We start from the raw sequence: 14,063 nt of genomic DNA on the forward strand, positions 1-14,063 counted from the left end.
AGCGAATTACAGGTGTTTGTTAAAATGTTATGCAATTTTTCGAAAGAAGTTTTTAATCTCGTCATAGGATTGTTCCCTTGGGTCCAAAAAATTCATGACTTTGCATGTCTTTAGAAAAATGATTGATACACACACTGCTAAAGTTTTATGTGCGTGTAATCACTGACGCAAATTTGCTGGGCCTGTAAACACGCTACATATTTAAGCGATGATTCTGGTGCCACAGCGATGCCCAGCCAAGCGTGACCGTAGCATGTTTTAAGAGGCACCCAGCGATAACAGCTATACGCGCGAAACAGCGTGAACGTTCCATTTATTTGCATGTGTTTGCATGACTAGCAAATTAACGCCAGCGGCTACACGCAAATGAAACTTAGACAGAATCTGTATCAATCATTTATCTGTGGATATAAAAAGTCATGATTTTTTTTAAGACAAGTGAACAAACAAGTTTAACAACATTTTTCGAAACATTGCGTCACATCTGGATAAACAACCGTAACGATCCAAACTTTCGCACGAAGTATCTCTAGTATGTTGGTAAAATATTCCGAAAGTTTCAAAGAAATCCACCAAGACATTGCTAAATAGTATCGCTTTTTGACATGATACCCATAAAAATTGACGTAAAACGTTCCGTTTTTGACCGCTCTTGCGATCGACACCTGCATCAGTAGGAATAGCATAGCACGCGAAATACACAAGGTAGCAAAACAAAACAATCTGTTCAGGGTAGATAATTGGTTTGAATTTCTTCTCGTATGTCAAAGTTGCAAAGATTTGCCTATTGTGATTTCTTGTCAATTTTTCATTCGGCTCTTCCGTTTTTGTCTGGTCGATTTTGAGGGTACCCTTACTTGAGCGGCGGTCACGTGATCCATGTAAAAGAAATATTTAATCCAAAAGGTGATCCTGAAGGTTAAGTGAACGGTCTTAACTGGCATATACAGTTTTAATGAAATGACACAGGAATTAATGCTTTAATTTGGGTTTGAAATTTGTTGCAATAATTTTTTGGCCAACTTTATTTTGCAAGCGCAAGCGAAATCGATGGATTAAAAGAAATCCTTTTTGTAACATCAAGTTAAATCCTATCACACCTGTTTCGTTCGTTAATCGGAACACAGGTGTGAACTCGAAATATGAGCAACACACCCACCTGTTTTTGTTTTTTTCCATTCAGAAATTCGAATTTTGATACTTAGGAAACAGGTGGATTGGTAAAAGATTGTAGTCGTTGGAGAAAGTCCTGAACATTTATTAACTTGAGCATGCTTTCTTTATTTTTGTTTTTACAAATATGTTTGGGGGGTTTGTGAGTTTGTTTGCACTTTTACAGAGTTTGTGTACTTCGTCACCTTAATTCTTTAAAATGGAGACATAATAGTTTTGAATGCTAGATAGTGCTAAGAAGGAAGGAAGGAAGGAAAGAAGGAAGGAAGGAGGACAAGTATCTATGTATCTTGAATTCCGTTTTTTGTGCTTTGTCGTTGTTGTTGTTGTTGCTGTTGTTGTTGTTGTTGTTGTTGTTGTTGTTGTTGTTGTTGTTGTAGGTTTTGTTGACGTGGTTCTTATTGTTGTTGTTCAGATTGGTTTGAATATTCTGAAATTACAATATCGTCCAGCTTAATTCTTTTTTGTCTCTAAGAGAACATTTGTTGTTTTATCTTGTTGTGCTTCTTTGTGATATCACAAACTCCGTAGCTCTGTAAAAATGTATCTGAATACAATACTGTTTAAACCAAGGAGGAGAAGGAGAAGAGAGAAGAGTTAAGGAATTAAGGAAGGAGGGAAGGAAAGTAAGAAGGAAAAAGCAAAGAGAGAAAAACAGAAGAATTAGGAAGGAACGAGGGAACAAAGAAGGAAAGAGGAAGAAGGAAGAGGACAACAACATCAACAACAACAACATCAACATCAACAACAACAACAACAACACCACCACCACCACCACCACCACCACCAACAACAACAACAACAACAACAACAACATTGTGATGATCACCAGGGCCGTGATCTTACAAAGATACTGTGATTTAAATTTGATCTTTCTGTCCCGGAAGGGTAATGCCCCTTTTCTATTTCATTGCAATTTCTGGTAAGAGTTAATGCAGTTACATCTGGACACATTTTCCTATGTCCCTGCATTAGTGGTTATATGAGAAGCAAAAGAAAATCCATTGATTCATCATAGTCGCTCTGATAAACATGAAGATCTTGGGTTATAATCTTATTTACCTATAGGAACAATGTCAAAGGCTCAGTAAAACCTGAATTGCTGGTGACCTGAGATACGCAGAGGATAATAGATGTCGTTTTTTAAAATTCCATCTACGATAGAAGTCAACGTGTCAACGTGCACACCTTTCAACCAATCAAAAAGCACAATACCCCGATGGGTTTTATATCTCCTTACTTACTGAATCCACACCCTAAGCCACAAAAAAGTCTCTTTAGATATTTAACCAATCAACATCAGAAAACGCTGATACTGATATATGCTACTTGTTACACCCACGTCATAAGCCTAAGATTTCAGCCAATGAGAATACAGGAACGATGTAACATTTGCATTAGCATTTGCATAAAAGGGAAGAGCGCTGTTGGGGGTGCAAGCAGCAGTCTTCAATGTTTGCCTGTTAGGATAATTTTAGGCTGCCGGGATGACCAATCCACCGATGTATGTTTCTTGGACTTTGTTTATTTCTTATATCATATTTTGATGTCTGTTATTACTAAAACAGGGGTCCTGATTTGGCCTGTATGGTCTGCTGGACCCAAAAAGCAACAACTAACTAACTAACTAACTATTACTAAAACAGAAATGCGGTTCACATTTCTTGTTTCTAGGCCAGAAATAACTTTTTATATGTAAAATGTTAAATTTTAATGTTTAATGTAAAGCGCCATGAGACTGCCATTTGGCGGTGAACAGCGCTGTAAAAGAATGTTTTATTATTATTATTATTATTATTATCATTATTATCATTATTATTATCATTAATAAAAGCAAATATACGCGTTGTTGGTTCAAGTATTGGTTCAAATATTGGTTCGCGTATACTTCTTGTGTATATGCCAACAACTGACGAAATAACACTAGTGTTTATTGATGTTTATTTCTTTGTTTATTTTCGTATTTTAACGCAAAATATGAACGGTTATAGCGTATGTCCGGTTAACAAGAAAACGAGTACAAACTTTCACTGTCTAAGTGTCTTGCTTTCAAGATACAATACGTTTGTATGTTTTAAGTCAGATATGGCACGAACGTTTGGTCAAAAAACATGTTTTTGGTTCGTAGTACTTTGAACACCATAGAATCATTGTGCGGTGTAATTGTGTCATCGCCAACCCATTTCTTGCAAACATTTTTTTTAGAATTAACATTTGATACAATTTGTTGACGTTGTTTTCTCAGCGCCATAAAGAAAGCTCTGCTGGTTGATGTGAATGCGTGATGTATTGTGAAAAAAAAAATCCATCTCACACGGCATAAATAGATCCCTGCGCCTTGAGTCCGAGTCTGGAGATACGCGCGCGATATAAGACTTCACATATAATAATTACATCTAGGGACCTGTTAAGAGTAAAATAAAGCATACATAAAAGATCTATCTTTATTTTTCTGGAAGATAAATGTTTCCCAAAGACTACATGTTTTATTTTAAAAAAAGCCACAGAAAACTTCTATTTTGACCCATAATTCATTCAAATATCACTTTTGTAGGACAATAAACACTTTTTCTGAGGATTTTGTATTAAGAACCTTGAAATAAAAATTGAAAATCTTGCCAATAACCAAATCTTAATTTCCGTGCCATCTTTGCCCTTACACTGTTCACACAAAGCATTCTCATAGTGACTATTTGCTAAGGTTAAAGTAAACCATCGGCATAACCTTCCTGTGTGTTTCATTCTTTTTCAGTCAACAGCTTTCGCTGGCAAAAGAAGAGTTTTATACGTCGCTTAGTTAACCCTTTCTCAAATTTCATCATGATAAAATACGACTTTTTCGCGCGAGCTTTTCTTGTACTGTTTTATGTCAGGGTTTGTATCATAAGGAACAGAACATTGCATTCGTATTTGCTTGATGTCTAAAATTCATGTAGCGAGAAGAGTACATTGTGTTAAATGTATTTTATGACGGGGGCAGTGGCGGGGTGGTAAGACGTCGGCCTCTTAATCGGAAGATCGAGGGTTCGAATCCCGGCCGCGGCCGCCTGGTGGGTAATTAAGTGTGGAGATTTTTCCGATCTCCCAGGTCAACTTATGTGCAGACCTGCTAGTGGCTTATCCCCCTTCGTGTGTACACGCAATCACAAGACCAAGTGCGCACGGAAAAGATCCTGTAATTCATGTCAGAGTTCGGTGGGTTATAGAAACACGAAAATACCCAGCATGCTTCCTCCGAAAGCGGCGTATGGCTGCCTAAATGGCGGGGTAAAAACGGTCATACACGTAAAATTCCACTCGTGCAAAAACACGAGTGTACGAGAGAGTTTCAGCCAACGAACGAAGAAGAAGAAGAAGAAGAAGAATGTATTTTATGTTGCCAACTGGAAAGTCGAAACGGGCGCCAGATAACAAAAAGAAGCGTCTTTTCATCTGATTAGAAAGTGTTAACATTTTGTTTAGACGAGATACACAAAAGTTGTGCAATATTTTTGTTTATCTTCGTGGAAATATATGACAACATGGGGGTAAAACACGTTGATACTACACCTTCATAAAATGTATTATATTTGTTCATTTGGCCAAATGTATCTCAGTTTATAACCATTTTGTAACATGGGGGGTATTATACACCGATGTCCCACTTTCATAATGATCTTGATATCTTTGTCTGTATCAGACACTGGCCACTGGCCGTTGTGATGTCCTGCATAAATAATTATGCTGATTTCTTTGTTCTTTTGAGATTGTCTACTGTTATATAATGATGTTGATGTCTTTGTCTGTATCAGATTGTCTACTGTTATAATGATGTTGATTTCTTTGTCTTTTTGAGAATGTCTACTGTAATGATGATGTTTATTTTTTTATTTTTTAGATTGTCTTCTGTTATAATGATGTTGATTTCTTGGTCTGTATCAGATTGTCTACTGTTATTATGATGTTGATTTCTGTTTAAATAAAAACCAGGTTAGGTACGTATATTTATGATCAATATTTCGGCACGTTACTGCCTTCTTCGGGATGGTAAGCTTATCATTTTATCTTCATGGTTGATTTTTGTGTGTGTATCAGATTCGGGCCGCTGGGCCTGGCGGTGGCCTTGCTAGCGGCTGTGGCGTGCGGACAGTGCAACACCGGCTGCAGCAACAACAATGGCTTGATGCTGCTGCTGCTCCAGGGAGGGGGCGTTAGCGGCGGTGGTGGCGGCGGCATCTCACCAGTTTATGGTGGTTAGTGAATTTTCTGTATTTTAGTTGTTGTGTTTGTTGCTGTTGTCGTCGTTGTCATCATTTTCGTCGCAGTGGTTGTCGTCTTCGTCGTTGAGGTTGTTGTTGTTGTTGTTGTTGTTATTGTTTTAGTTGTCCTAGTCGTCATCATCTTCGTCGTCGTTGTTGTTATTGTTGATGTTGTTGTCGTCGTTGTCTTTGTCATCATCATGTTCATCGCAGTCGTTTTTATAGTTGTCATCTTCGTTGTTGTTGTTGTTGTTGTTGTTGTTATTGTTTTAGTTGTCCTAGTCGTCATCATCTTCGTCGTCGTTGTTGTTATTGTTGATGTTGTTGTCGTCGTTGTCTTTGTCATCATCATGTTCATCGCAGTCGTTTTTATAGTTGTCATCTTCGTTGTTGTTGTTGTTGTTGTTGTTGTTGTTGTTGTTGTTCTTGTTGTCGCCGTTGTCATTACCATCTTCGACGTCGTTGTTGTTGTTGTTGTTGTTGCTGAACGTTTTTACATTTAGTCAAGTTTTGACTAAATTTTTAACGTAGAGGGGGGAATCGAGACGAGGGTGTGATGTATGTGTGTGTGTAGAGCGATTCAGAGAAAACTACTGGACCGATCTTCATGAAACTTGACATGAGAGATCCTGAGTATGGAATTGTTTTTCATGTTTTTGATAAATGTCTTTGATGACGTCATATCCGGCTTTTCGTGAAAGTTAAGGCGGCACTGTCACGCTCTCATTATTCAACCAAATTGGTTGAAATTTTGGTCAAGTAATCTTCGACGAAGCCCGAACTTTGGTATTGCATTTCAGCTTGAAGGCTTAAAAATTAATTAATGAGTTTGCTAATTAAAGTTGTCATTAAAATCGATTTTTCGCAAACAGATTTAAAATTGATTGCATCGTATTCTTCATCACATTCTGAATCTAAAAGAATATACATATGTCATGTTTACTCTTAAAATGTGATCACAGTTAACGAAAATAGATTAATTAATCTTACGATTAAAATTTAAGAAATCGATCCAAAAATGATTTCATCTTATTCTTTATCATTTCCTGATTCCAAAAAAATATAGATATGATAGGTTGTACTCAAAACAAGCTCAGAAAGTTAACAAGAATACAGAAAAGCGCGCTTTTCTGCTTAGCACAATACGCTACCGCGCTAATCTGGCGTGTCAATATCACTACGTTTTGCACGTGGGAGGTGAGCGATTTCCTTCACACGGGGATTGACGAAGCTGTACTGTCTTGGTGAAAAAAAGTGCGTTCAGTTTCATCCCGTGAGTTCGACAGCTTGACTGAATGTAGTAATTTCGCCTTACGCGACTTGTTATTATATATATCCGATGCTCATAGCGTCAGTTGTGACTATAGTGTTGTCCTTATCGTCTTAACGGGTTATATAAATGATACTGTAACTTGATCTGTGCCTGTGCATGTCTACGATGTAGGAGACGGTTGCCTAATATGGACCACTTTTTGCTTCATGATGATAACTAGCTTGCGTTCTTGCAAAGACGTTTCATTTTGTGTTCGTTAGTCTTTCTGTCGTTAGTTAACTGTTAGGCCTAATAAGAGCGAATTATCTTTGATAAACTGTCAGCAAATTTTAACTACATAAAAAAGTGTTCTTATTATAGGTAATTTCAGAATGATCACGATAAGCGAGTTTAAATTCACATTGCCCTCTCATTTGTCCACCTGCAACGAACGTCTGGTTATATCCCCATAGAACCACTATAAGCGAGTTTAAATTCACATTGCCCTCTCATTTGTCCACCTGCAACGAACGTCTGGTTATATCCCCATAGAACCACTATAAGCGAGTTCCACTGCATATTTCCCGAAGGTTTAACCAGCGAATGAACCCTTGACTCTGTCCCTGGAAATCCACTACAAGCTATGTCCACTTTCATTTCCCCATAGTCGATATCCGCCTACAGTGGGCCTACCTCAAACTATTTCTCAACAAGTTGGTCAAAAGCGAGTTCCACTGAGAGAAAATCTGACAAAATTAAGCGCGGGAAAATCTAAGTAACGTAAGCGCTCTACCTCATTCGCTGAAGAGAGAACATCTGACAAAACTAAGCGCTCTACCTCATTTGCTTAAGAGAGAACATCTTACAAAACTAAGCGCTCTACCTCATTTGTGTAGGAGAGAACATCTTACAAAACTAAGAGCTCTACCTCATTCGCTAAAGAGAGAACATCTTACAAAACTAAGCGCTCTACCTCATTTGCTTAAGAGAGAACATCTTACAAAACTAAGTGCTCTACCTCATTTGCTTAAGAGAGAACATCTTACAAAACTAAGTGCTCTACCTCATTTGCTTAAGAGAGAACATCTTACAAAACTAAGTGCTCTACCTCATTTGCTTAAGAGAGAACATCTTACAAAACTAAGCGCTCTACCTCATTTGCTGAAGATTGTCAACATGAGCGAGTTCCGCTGCGCATTTCCCGCAGGTCCAATCGCATTCAGTAACCCCAAACTCTTTCTGCAGAGGTTCAACATAACCGGCATCAGTAAAACTAAGTAAAGTAAGCGCTCTACCATATTTGCTTAAGAGAGAAAAAAAACTAAGTAAAGTAAGCGCTCCACCTCATTTGCTTAAGATTTGTCAACATAAGCGAGCTGCAGTGTACAATCATACAATGCCCTGTTATCTCATTTGTCCCACAGGAGGGGTAGGTCCAGGCTGGGGCCGCGGAGGTCCTTACTGGCGAGGCCCGCGGTGGGGCGGTCGGCGAGGATACTACCTTGGGCCTGGGCGACGACGAAGGTACCGCCGCTGGCCTGGACAAGCACGCCGGGGACCTGGAAGCTTCTGGCCACGACGGGGTCGAGGAGGTGGTCGAGGTCGCCCACTAAGAAGAGGTGGTCGCCCCGGAGGAGGAGGTCGTCGTCGACGAGATCGAGTAAGAAGACGAGGAGGAAGAAGAGGCCCAGCAGGAAGACCAGGAAGAAGAGGCCAACCAGGAAGACGAGGAGAAAGAGGAGGCCGACCAGGAAGACGAGGAAGAGGAGGCCGACCAGGAAAAGGAGGCCGACCAGGAAGACGAGGAAGAGGAGGCCGACCAGGAAGACGAGGCCGACCAGGAAGACGAGGAAGAGGAGGCCGACCAGGAAGTGGAGGCCGACCAGGAAGACGGGGAAGAGGAGGCCGACCAGGAAAACGAGGAAGAGGAGGCCGACCAAGAAGACGAGGAAGAGGAGGCCGACCAGGAAGACGAGGAAGAGGAGGTCGACCGGGAAAACGAGGAAGACGAGGAAGAGGAGGAAGACGAGGAAGAGGAGGCCGACCAGGAAGACGAGGTAGAGGAGGAAGACGAGGAAGAGGAGGCCGACCAGGAAGACGAGGTCGACCAGGAAAACGAGGAAGAGGAGGCCGACCAGGAAGACGAGGAAGAGGAGGCCGACCAGGAAGACGAGAAAGAGGAGGCAGACCAGGAAGACGAGGAAGAGGAGGCCGACCAGCAAGACGAGGAAGAGGAGGCCGACCAGGAAGACGAGGTAGAGGCGGCCGACCAGGAAGACGAGGAAGAGGAGGCCGACCAGGAAGACGAGGAAGAGGAGCAAGACGAGGAAGAGGAGGCCGACCAGGTAGACGAGGTAGAGGAGGCCGAGCGAGGAGACGGCAGCGGCGAGGACGAGGTAGAAAGCGAGGACGAGGTGTTAGGCGACGACGACGAGGCCGAGGTAGACGAGCCCGACGACGACGAGGGAAAGGAGTAAGACGACGTCGACGAGGCCGAGGAAAAGGACGACGACGAGGAAAAGGAGTGAGACGACGTCGACGAGGCCGAGGAAAGGGACGACGACGAGGAAAAGGAGTAAGACGACGTCGACGAGGCCGAGGAAAAGGACGACGACGAGGAAAAGGAGTAAGACGACGTCGACGAGGCCGAGGAAAGGGACGACGTCGAGGAAAAGGAGTAAGACGACGTCGACGAGGTCGAGGAAAGGGACGACGTCGAGGAAAAGGAGTAAGACGACGTCGACGAGGCCGAGGAAAAGGACGACGAAGAGGAAAAGGAGTAAGACGACGTCGACGAGGCCGAGGAAAGGGACGACGACGAGGAAAAGGAGTGAGACGACGTCGTCGAGGCCGAGGAAAGGGACGACGACGAGGAAAAGGAGTGAGACGACGTCGACGAGGCCGAGGAAAGGGACGACGTCGAGGAAAAGGAGTAAGACGACGTCGACGAGGCCGAGGAAAGGGACGACGTCGAGGAAAAGGAGTAAGACGACGTCGACGAGGTCGAGGAAAGGGACGACGTCGAGGAAAAGGAGTAAGACGACGTCGACGAGGCCGAGGAAAGGGAAGACGAGGAGGAAAAGGAGTAAGACGACGTCGACGAGGCCGAGGAAAGGGACGACGTCGCGGAAAAGGAGTAAGACGACGTCGACGAGGCCGAGGAAAGGGACGACGACGAGGAAAAGGAGTAAGACGACGTCGACGAGGCCGAGGAAAGGGACGACGTCGAGGAAAAGGAGTAAGACGACGTCGACGAGGCCGAGGAAAGGGACGACGACGAGGAAAAGGAGTGAGACGACGTCGTCGAGGCCGAGGAAAGGGACGACGTCGAGGAAAAGGAGTAAGACGACGTCGACGAGGCCGAGGAAAGGGACGACGACGAGGAAAAGGAGTAAGACGACGTCGACGAGGCCGAGGAAAGGGGCGACGTCGAGGAAAAGGAGTAAGACGACGTCGACGAGGCCGAGGAAAGGGAAGACGAGGAGGAAAAGGAGTAAGACGACGTCGACGAGGTCGAGGCAAGGGACGAAAAGGACGAAGAGGAGGCAAACGAGTAAGTCGTCGAGGTGGACGAAAAGGACGAAAAGGGCGAAGAGGAGGTAAACGAGTAAGTCGTCGAGGTGGACGAAAAGGACGAAAAGGACGAAGAGAAGGTAAACGAGTAAGTCGTCAAGGGGGACGAAAAGGACGAAAAGGACGAAGAGGAGGCAAACGAGTAAGTCGTCGAGGGGGACGAAAAGGACGAAAAGGACGAAAAGGACGAAAAGGACGAAGAGGAGGTAAACGAGTAAGTCGTCGAGGAGGACAAAAGGGACGAAAAGGACGAAGAGAAGGTAAACGAGTAAGTCGTCAAGGGGGACGAAAAGGACGAAAAGGGCGAAGAGGAGGTAAACGAGTAAGTCGTCGAGGTGGACGAAAAGGACGAAAAGGGCGAAGAGGAGGCAAACGAGTAAGTCGTCGAGGAGGACGAAAAGGACGAAAAGGGCGAAGAGGAGGCAAACGAGTAAGTCGTCGAGGTGGACGAAAAGGACGAAAAGGACGAAGAGGAGGTAAACGAGTAAGTCGTCGAGGGGGACGAAAAGGAGGCAAAGGACGAAAAGGAGGCAAACGAGTAAGTCGTCGAGGGGGACGAAAAGGAGGCAAACGAGTAAGTCGAGGACGAAAAGGTGGACGAAGTAAAAGCAGCGGAACCAGGCGAGGAAGAGGAAGCAGACGACGAAAGGGCGGGCCCGGGAAATAAGCGAAACCAGCTAGACTACACTGAACACAACCATGCTTCGGCTAGATGACTTTATCAACACTGGATCTGCAGAAAAACTCACCAGAAACTGAAGTGTACTTTTTATGTGATAATGTTTGTCTTCAAGTATCATCAAGATATTTTAAAATTATTCTCTGGCTGTTGTTTTGCAAGTCACGTCAGATTGCCTTGAAAAGTCTTCATTCACAATTCTATAGCACGCATTCAATATACACACTGAAACGTTAAAGACGTATACATATATCAATAATTTGCATATTTGGTGTATTTTCCCCTGTGTGAAGGGGCTTTATGAGTGTCTCGACATAAACCGAAAGACTCAAAATTTAGATATATTTTCATGTACCCGCTGAATTTAACAAATATGCCTTATCTTAAAGCCGTATTAATATAGCCTTTATTGTACATAAAATTAATCTTAAAAAGCCTCAAAAGTGAAACAAGTCGTTTCACTATTTCCGGCTGCTAACTTTCGCTTTTTGGGTACAGTTGGTGGCGTGGATGTTCTTAAGACCTTTCCATGATCAGGGAAATAGATCTCCATCTGTGGCTTTCAGCAAGTCCTTAGTGTAACTTAGGTCACCGTGGCTTTCTTTTGACAGAAGGTTAAAGGTGTGCAGTGAGACTGAGAGCTCGCTTCAGAGTTCGACGATTTTTTTTAAAAAACACACAATGTTGGAAGTGTTTATTCAAAAGTATTTCGGAATTGAAATCGACAAAGTCAAGTTTAGTATTCGAAGACGTATAGTGCCACGATTCTCATACCTTTTCTGGGCTTCCTTGTATGATAAACATTGCCAAGCATCTGAAATAAATTAAAGTTCATGGAGTTTTTTTGCTTTGTCTTATTTTGAGTTGATTTGCTGGATAATTGATTAGGGGCGATGAGTCGTTCCTGTGTGTGTGTGTGTGTGTGTGTGTGTGTGTGTATATATATGTGTGTGTGTGTGTGTGTGTGTGTGTGTGTGTGTGTGCGGTGTATATATATATATATATATATATATATATATATATATATATATATATATGTATAGGTTACAACACGAGTGGTTTTTTATATGGCTTGTATTTCAGTCAAGACCCAGCGGATGAATATCATCGGGAGACACGAGCCTCTGGCGAGTGTCTCTCGATTGATAGTCCCGCTGGGTCTTGACTGAAATACAAGCCATATAAAAAACCACGAGTGTTGTAATCTGTATATCCCATTCTACCATCAAACACAAAGTGTAGACTACTAGCGGCACTGTTGCGATCTGTGCAGGGTAAAACTGTTGCCAGCGAGACTTAGCCCTTTTGCAACCTTAAACTAAGTGACCGTCGCTGAAAAAATAAAACGAATGAGTGCATCGATAAGTACGCGGTAACACTACTTTCAGACCATTTAAAAGCTTTAAGTAAAGGTTCATAAGTTGCAAGAAAGTAATGAAGTCGAATAGAAATTAATTTAGTTGAAGCGCACAATTCTTTTGTTTTGCGTTTCAGGTCGGCAGAACGGGCGAAACAGGTTTGGGACCCATTTGGCTTACTCGATTCAGAATTGATTCCACGTTGTGTTTCTCGAACGTGTGTAATTAGGCTTATTGACAGAGAAGCAAATCTTAGGGAACAAATATGTAGGTTTAGATTTAACCATTTGCTCCCTATTTGAAATGTATCTACGTGATAAACTGTTTTGCGAGTGTGTTTGCATGGATGAACTTAAACTGGTATGGGTGAGAGGAAAACGCGACCGACACGTCTGTCACCGCCGATTGATTGCATTTTGAAGGAATATGACTGGATTACGGAAAAATATGTGGACTTACTGCAGAGCCAGGCAAAAGAGTAGACTTGCTCGCAAAACACGTGAAACAGCCGATGTTTGATAGCTGAAGGCGCACACCGGCAAAACGTGACACACTACCGACAGATTCTCAAAAGTCGTCTGCTAACGATGCAAGGGGAGGGTACTCGTGTTTTTGTTTTGGTTCGCTAGCATCTGGTTATCTTGTAAGTTGGATGTTCGTTTTTTTCGACCTGCATTGCTTTCATAATGAAAGAAACTTTTGCTTATTGCATCTCATACATCAGATCAGTTCTGAGATTCATTTTTGCGTGCAACTGATATGGTTTTCTGAGCCGTGCAATACGATTTTAGAACTTCATACAAATGTGTCACATTGTTCGGCGCGAGCGAGGTCAAAGGTCGGGAGGAAAGTAGTCCTTTGCCCAAATCGGAATCTGCACTATCATATATTTTTTGGAGTCCATGATGTATTTATTGAGCTATAAAAATACAACATATATACCCATACTGAAGTAACAGAGACAAAGAAGGGAGGTCATGGGATATATATATATATATGTGTGTGTGTTTGTGTGTCTGTCTATCCTGGGTGGGGTGAAGATTTTGTGTGAATATAGTTTGTGCACAATGGACATAAACACACGCACGCACATACTTACATAATAACAGACAGACAGACAGACAGACAGACAGACGCACAGACAGCCACTGACACACAGTATCAGCCACTGACACACACATGCACACACACACACACACACACACACACCCACACATACACCCACACACATCCACACAAACTCATACAACCACACACACACACTAACACATACACATCCCTCACTACAACCCCCCCCCCACCCCATCACACACTGACGCTCTCATAAAAAAAACCAAAATATTCCCACACAAATCAGTTGCATTTGTCGAAAAGGAAGAGAGCACAAACCATTTGTGTCAAGTCTAATCACGTGTTGTTTTGAAGAATTCGAGCTTCAGTCATATCTGACAATCGTTGCCTGATCGCCCACTGAACAATGCCCTGAGGCAAGTAGCACACGACGTCGACAATGCGCAATAGACGATTTTCCGAAAGAACTCGGGTTTGTTCGTTTGCCTTCTCTTCGTCCTTTTCGTCCTCCTCGACGACTCACTCGTCTGCCTTCTCTTCGTCCTTTTCGTCCTCCTCGACGACTCACTCGTCTGCCTTCTCTTCGTCCTTTTCGTCCTCCTCGACGACTCACTCGTCTGCCTTCTCTTCGTCCTTTTCGTCCTCCTCGACGACTCACTCGTCTGCCTTCTCTTCGTCCTTTTCGTCCTCCTCGACGACTCACTTGTCTGCCTTCTCTT

At 42.8% G+C, this 14,063-nt stretch overlaps 2 protein-coding genes and 1 long non-coding RNA gene across 3 annotated transcripts; 2 read left to right on the forward strand and 1 right to left on the reverse strand.

The window, feature by feature from the left end:
* Positions 1 to 397: 397 nt before the first annotated feature.
* Positions 398 to 7,176, reverse strand: LOC138977278 (hepatitis A virus cellular receptor 1-like). The gene is made up of 4 exons (XM_070350181.1): positions 7,164 to 7,176; positions 5,429 to 5,894; positions 1,484 to 1,585; positions 398 to 401 (listed from the first exon to the last, which is right to left on the reverse strand). Exons 1-4 carry the CDS (start codon positions 7,174 to 7,176, stop codon positions 398 to 400), a joined length of 585 nt encoding a protein of 194 aa, XP_070206282.1.
* Positions 7,177 to 7,839: 663 nt separating this feature from the next.
* LOC138977279 (high mobility group nucleosome-binding domain-containing protein 5-like) lies at positions 7,840 to 9,275 on the forward strand. The gene is made up of 3 exons (XM_070350182.1): positions 7,840 to 7,930; positions 8,332 to 8,720; positions 8,784 to 9,275. The coding sequence occupies exons 1-3, from the start codon at positions 7,840 to 7,842 to the stop codon at positions 9,138 to 9,140; spliced, it is 837 nt and encodes a 278-aa protein (XP_070206283.1). The 3' UTR covers positions 9,141 to 9,275.
* Positions 9,276 to 10,460: 1,185 nt separating this feature from the next.
* LOC138976532 (uncharacterized) lies at positions 10,461 to 10,877 on the forward strand. Its single transcript, XR_011459053.1, has 2 exons — positions 10,461 to 10,712; positions 10,767 to 10,877. It is a non-coding gene; the product is annotated as an uncharacterized lncRNA (long non-coding RNA).
* Positions 10,878 to 14,063: the final 3,186 nt, after the last annotated feature.

Source organism: Littorina saxatilis, linkage group LG9, assembly GCF_037325665.1.
Source record: "Littorina saxatilis isolate snail1 linkage group LG9, US_GU_Lsax_2.0, whole genome shotgun sequence".
Taxonomy (NCBI): domain Eukaryota; kingdom Metazoa; phylum Mollusca; class Gastropoda; order Littorinimorpha; family Littorinidae; genus Littorina; species Littorina saxatilis.

Coding starts and splice junctions, on each gene's coding strand:
- LOC138977279 (XM_070350182.1), top strand. CDS start 7,840: ATGAGCGAGTTCCGCTGCGCATTTCCCGCAGGTCCAATCGCATTCAGT. Junction 7,931..8,331: donor GTTCAACATAACCGGCATCA/GTAAAACTAAGT, acceptor TCGAGTAAGAAG/ACGAGGAGGAAGAAGAGGCC. Junction 8,721..8,783: donor AGGCCGACCAGGAAGACGAG/GTAGAGGAGGAA, acceptor CAGGAAAACGAG/GAAGAGGAGGCCGACCAGGA.
- LOC138977278 (XM_070350181.1), bottom strand. Junction 1,586..5,428: donor ACAGCAACAAACACAACAAC/TAAAATACAGAA, acceptor CAAACCAATCTG/AACAACAACAATAAGAACCA.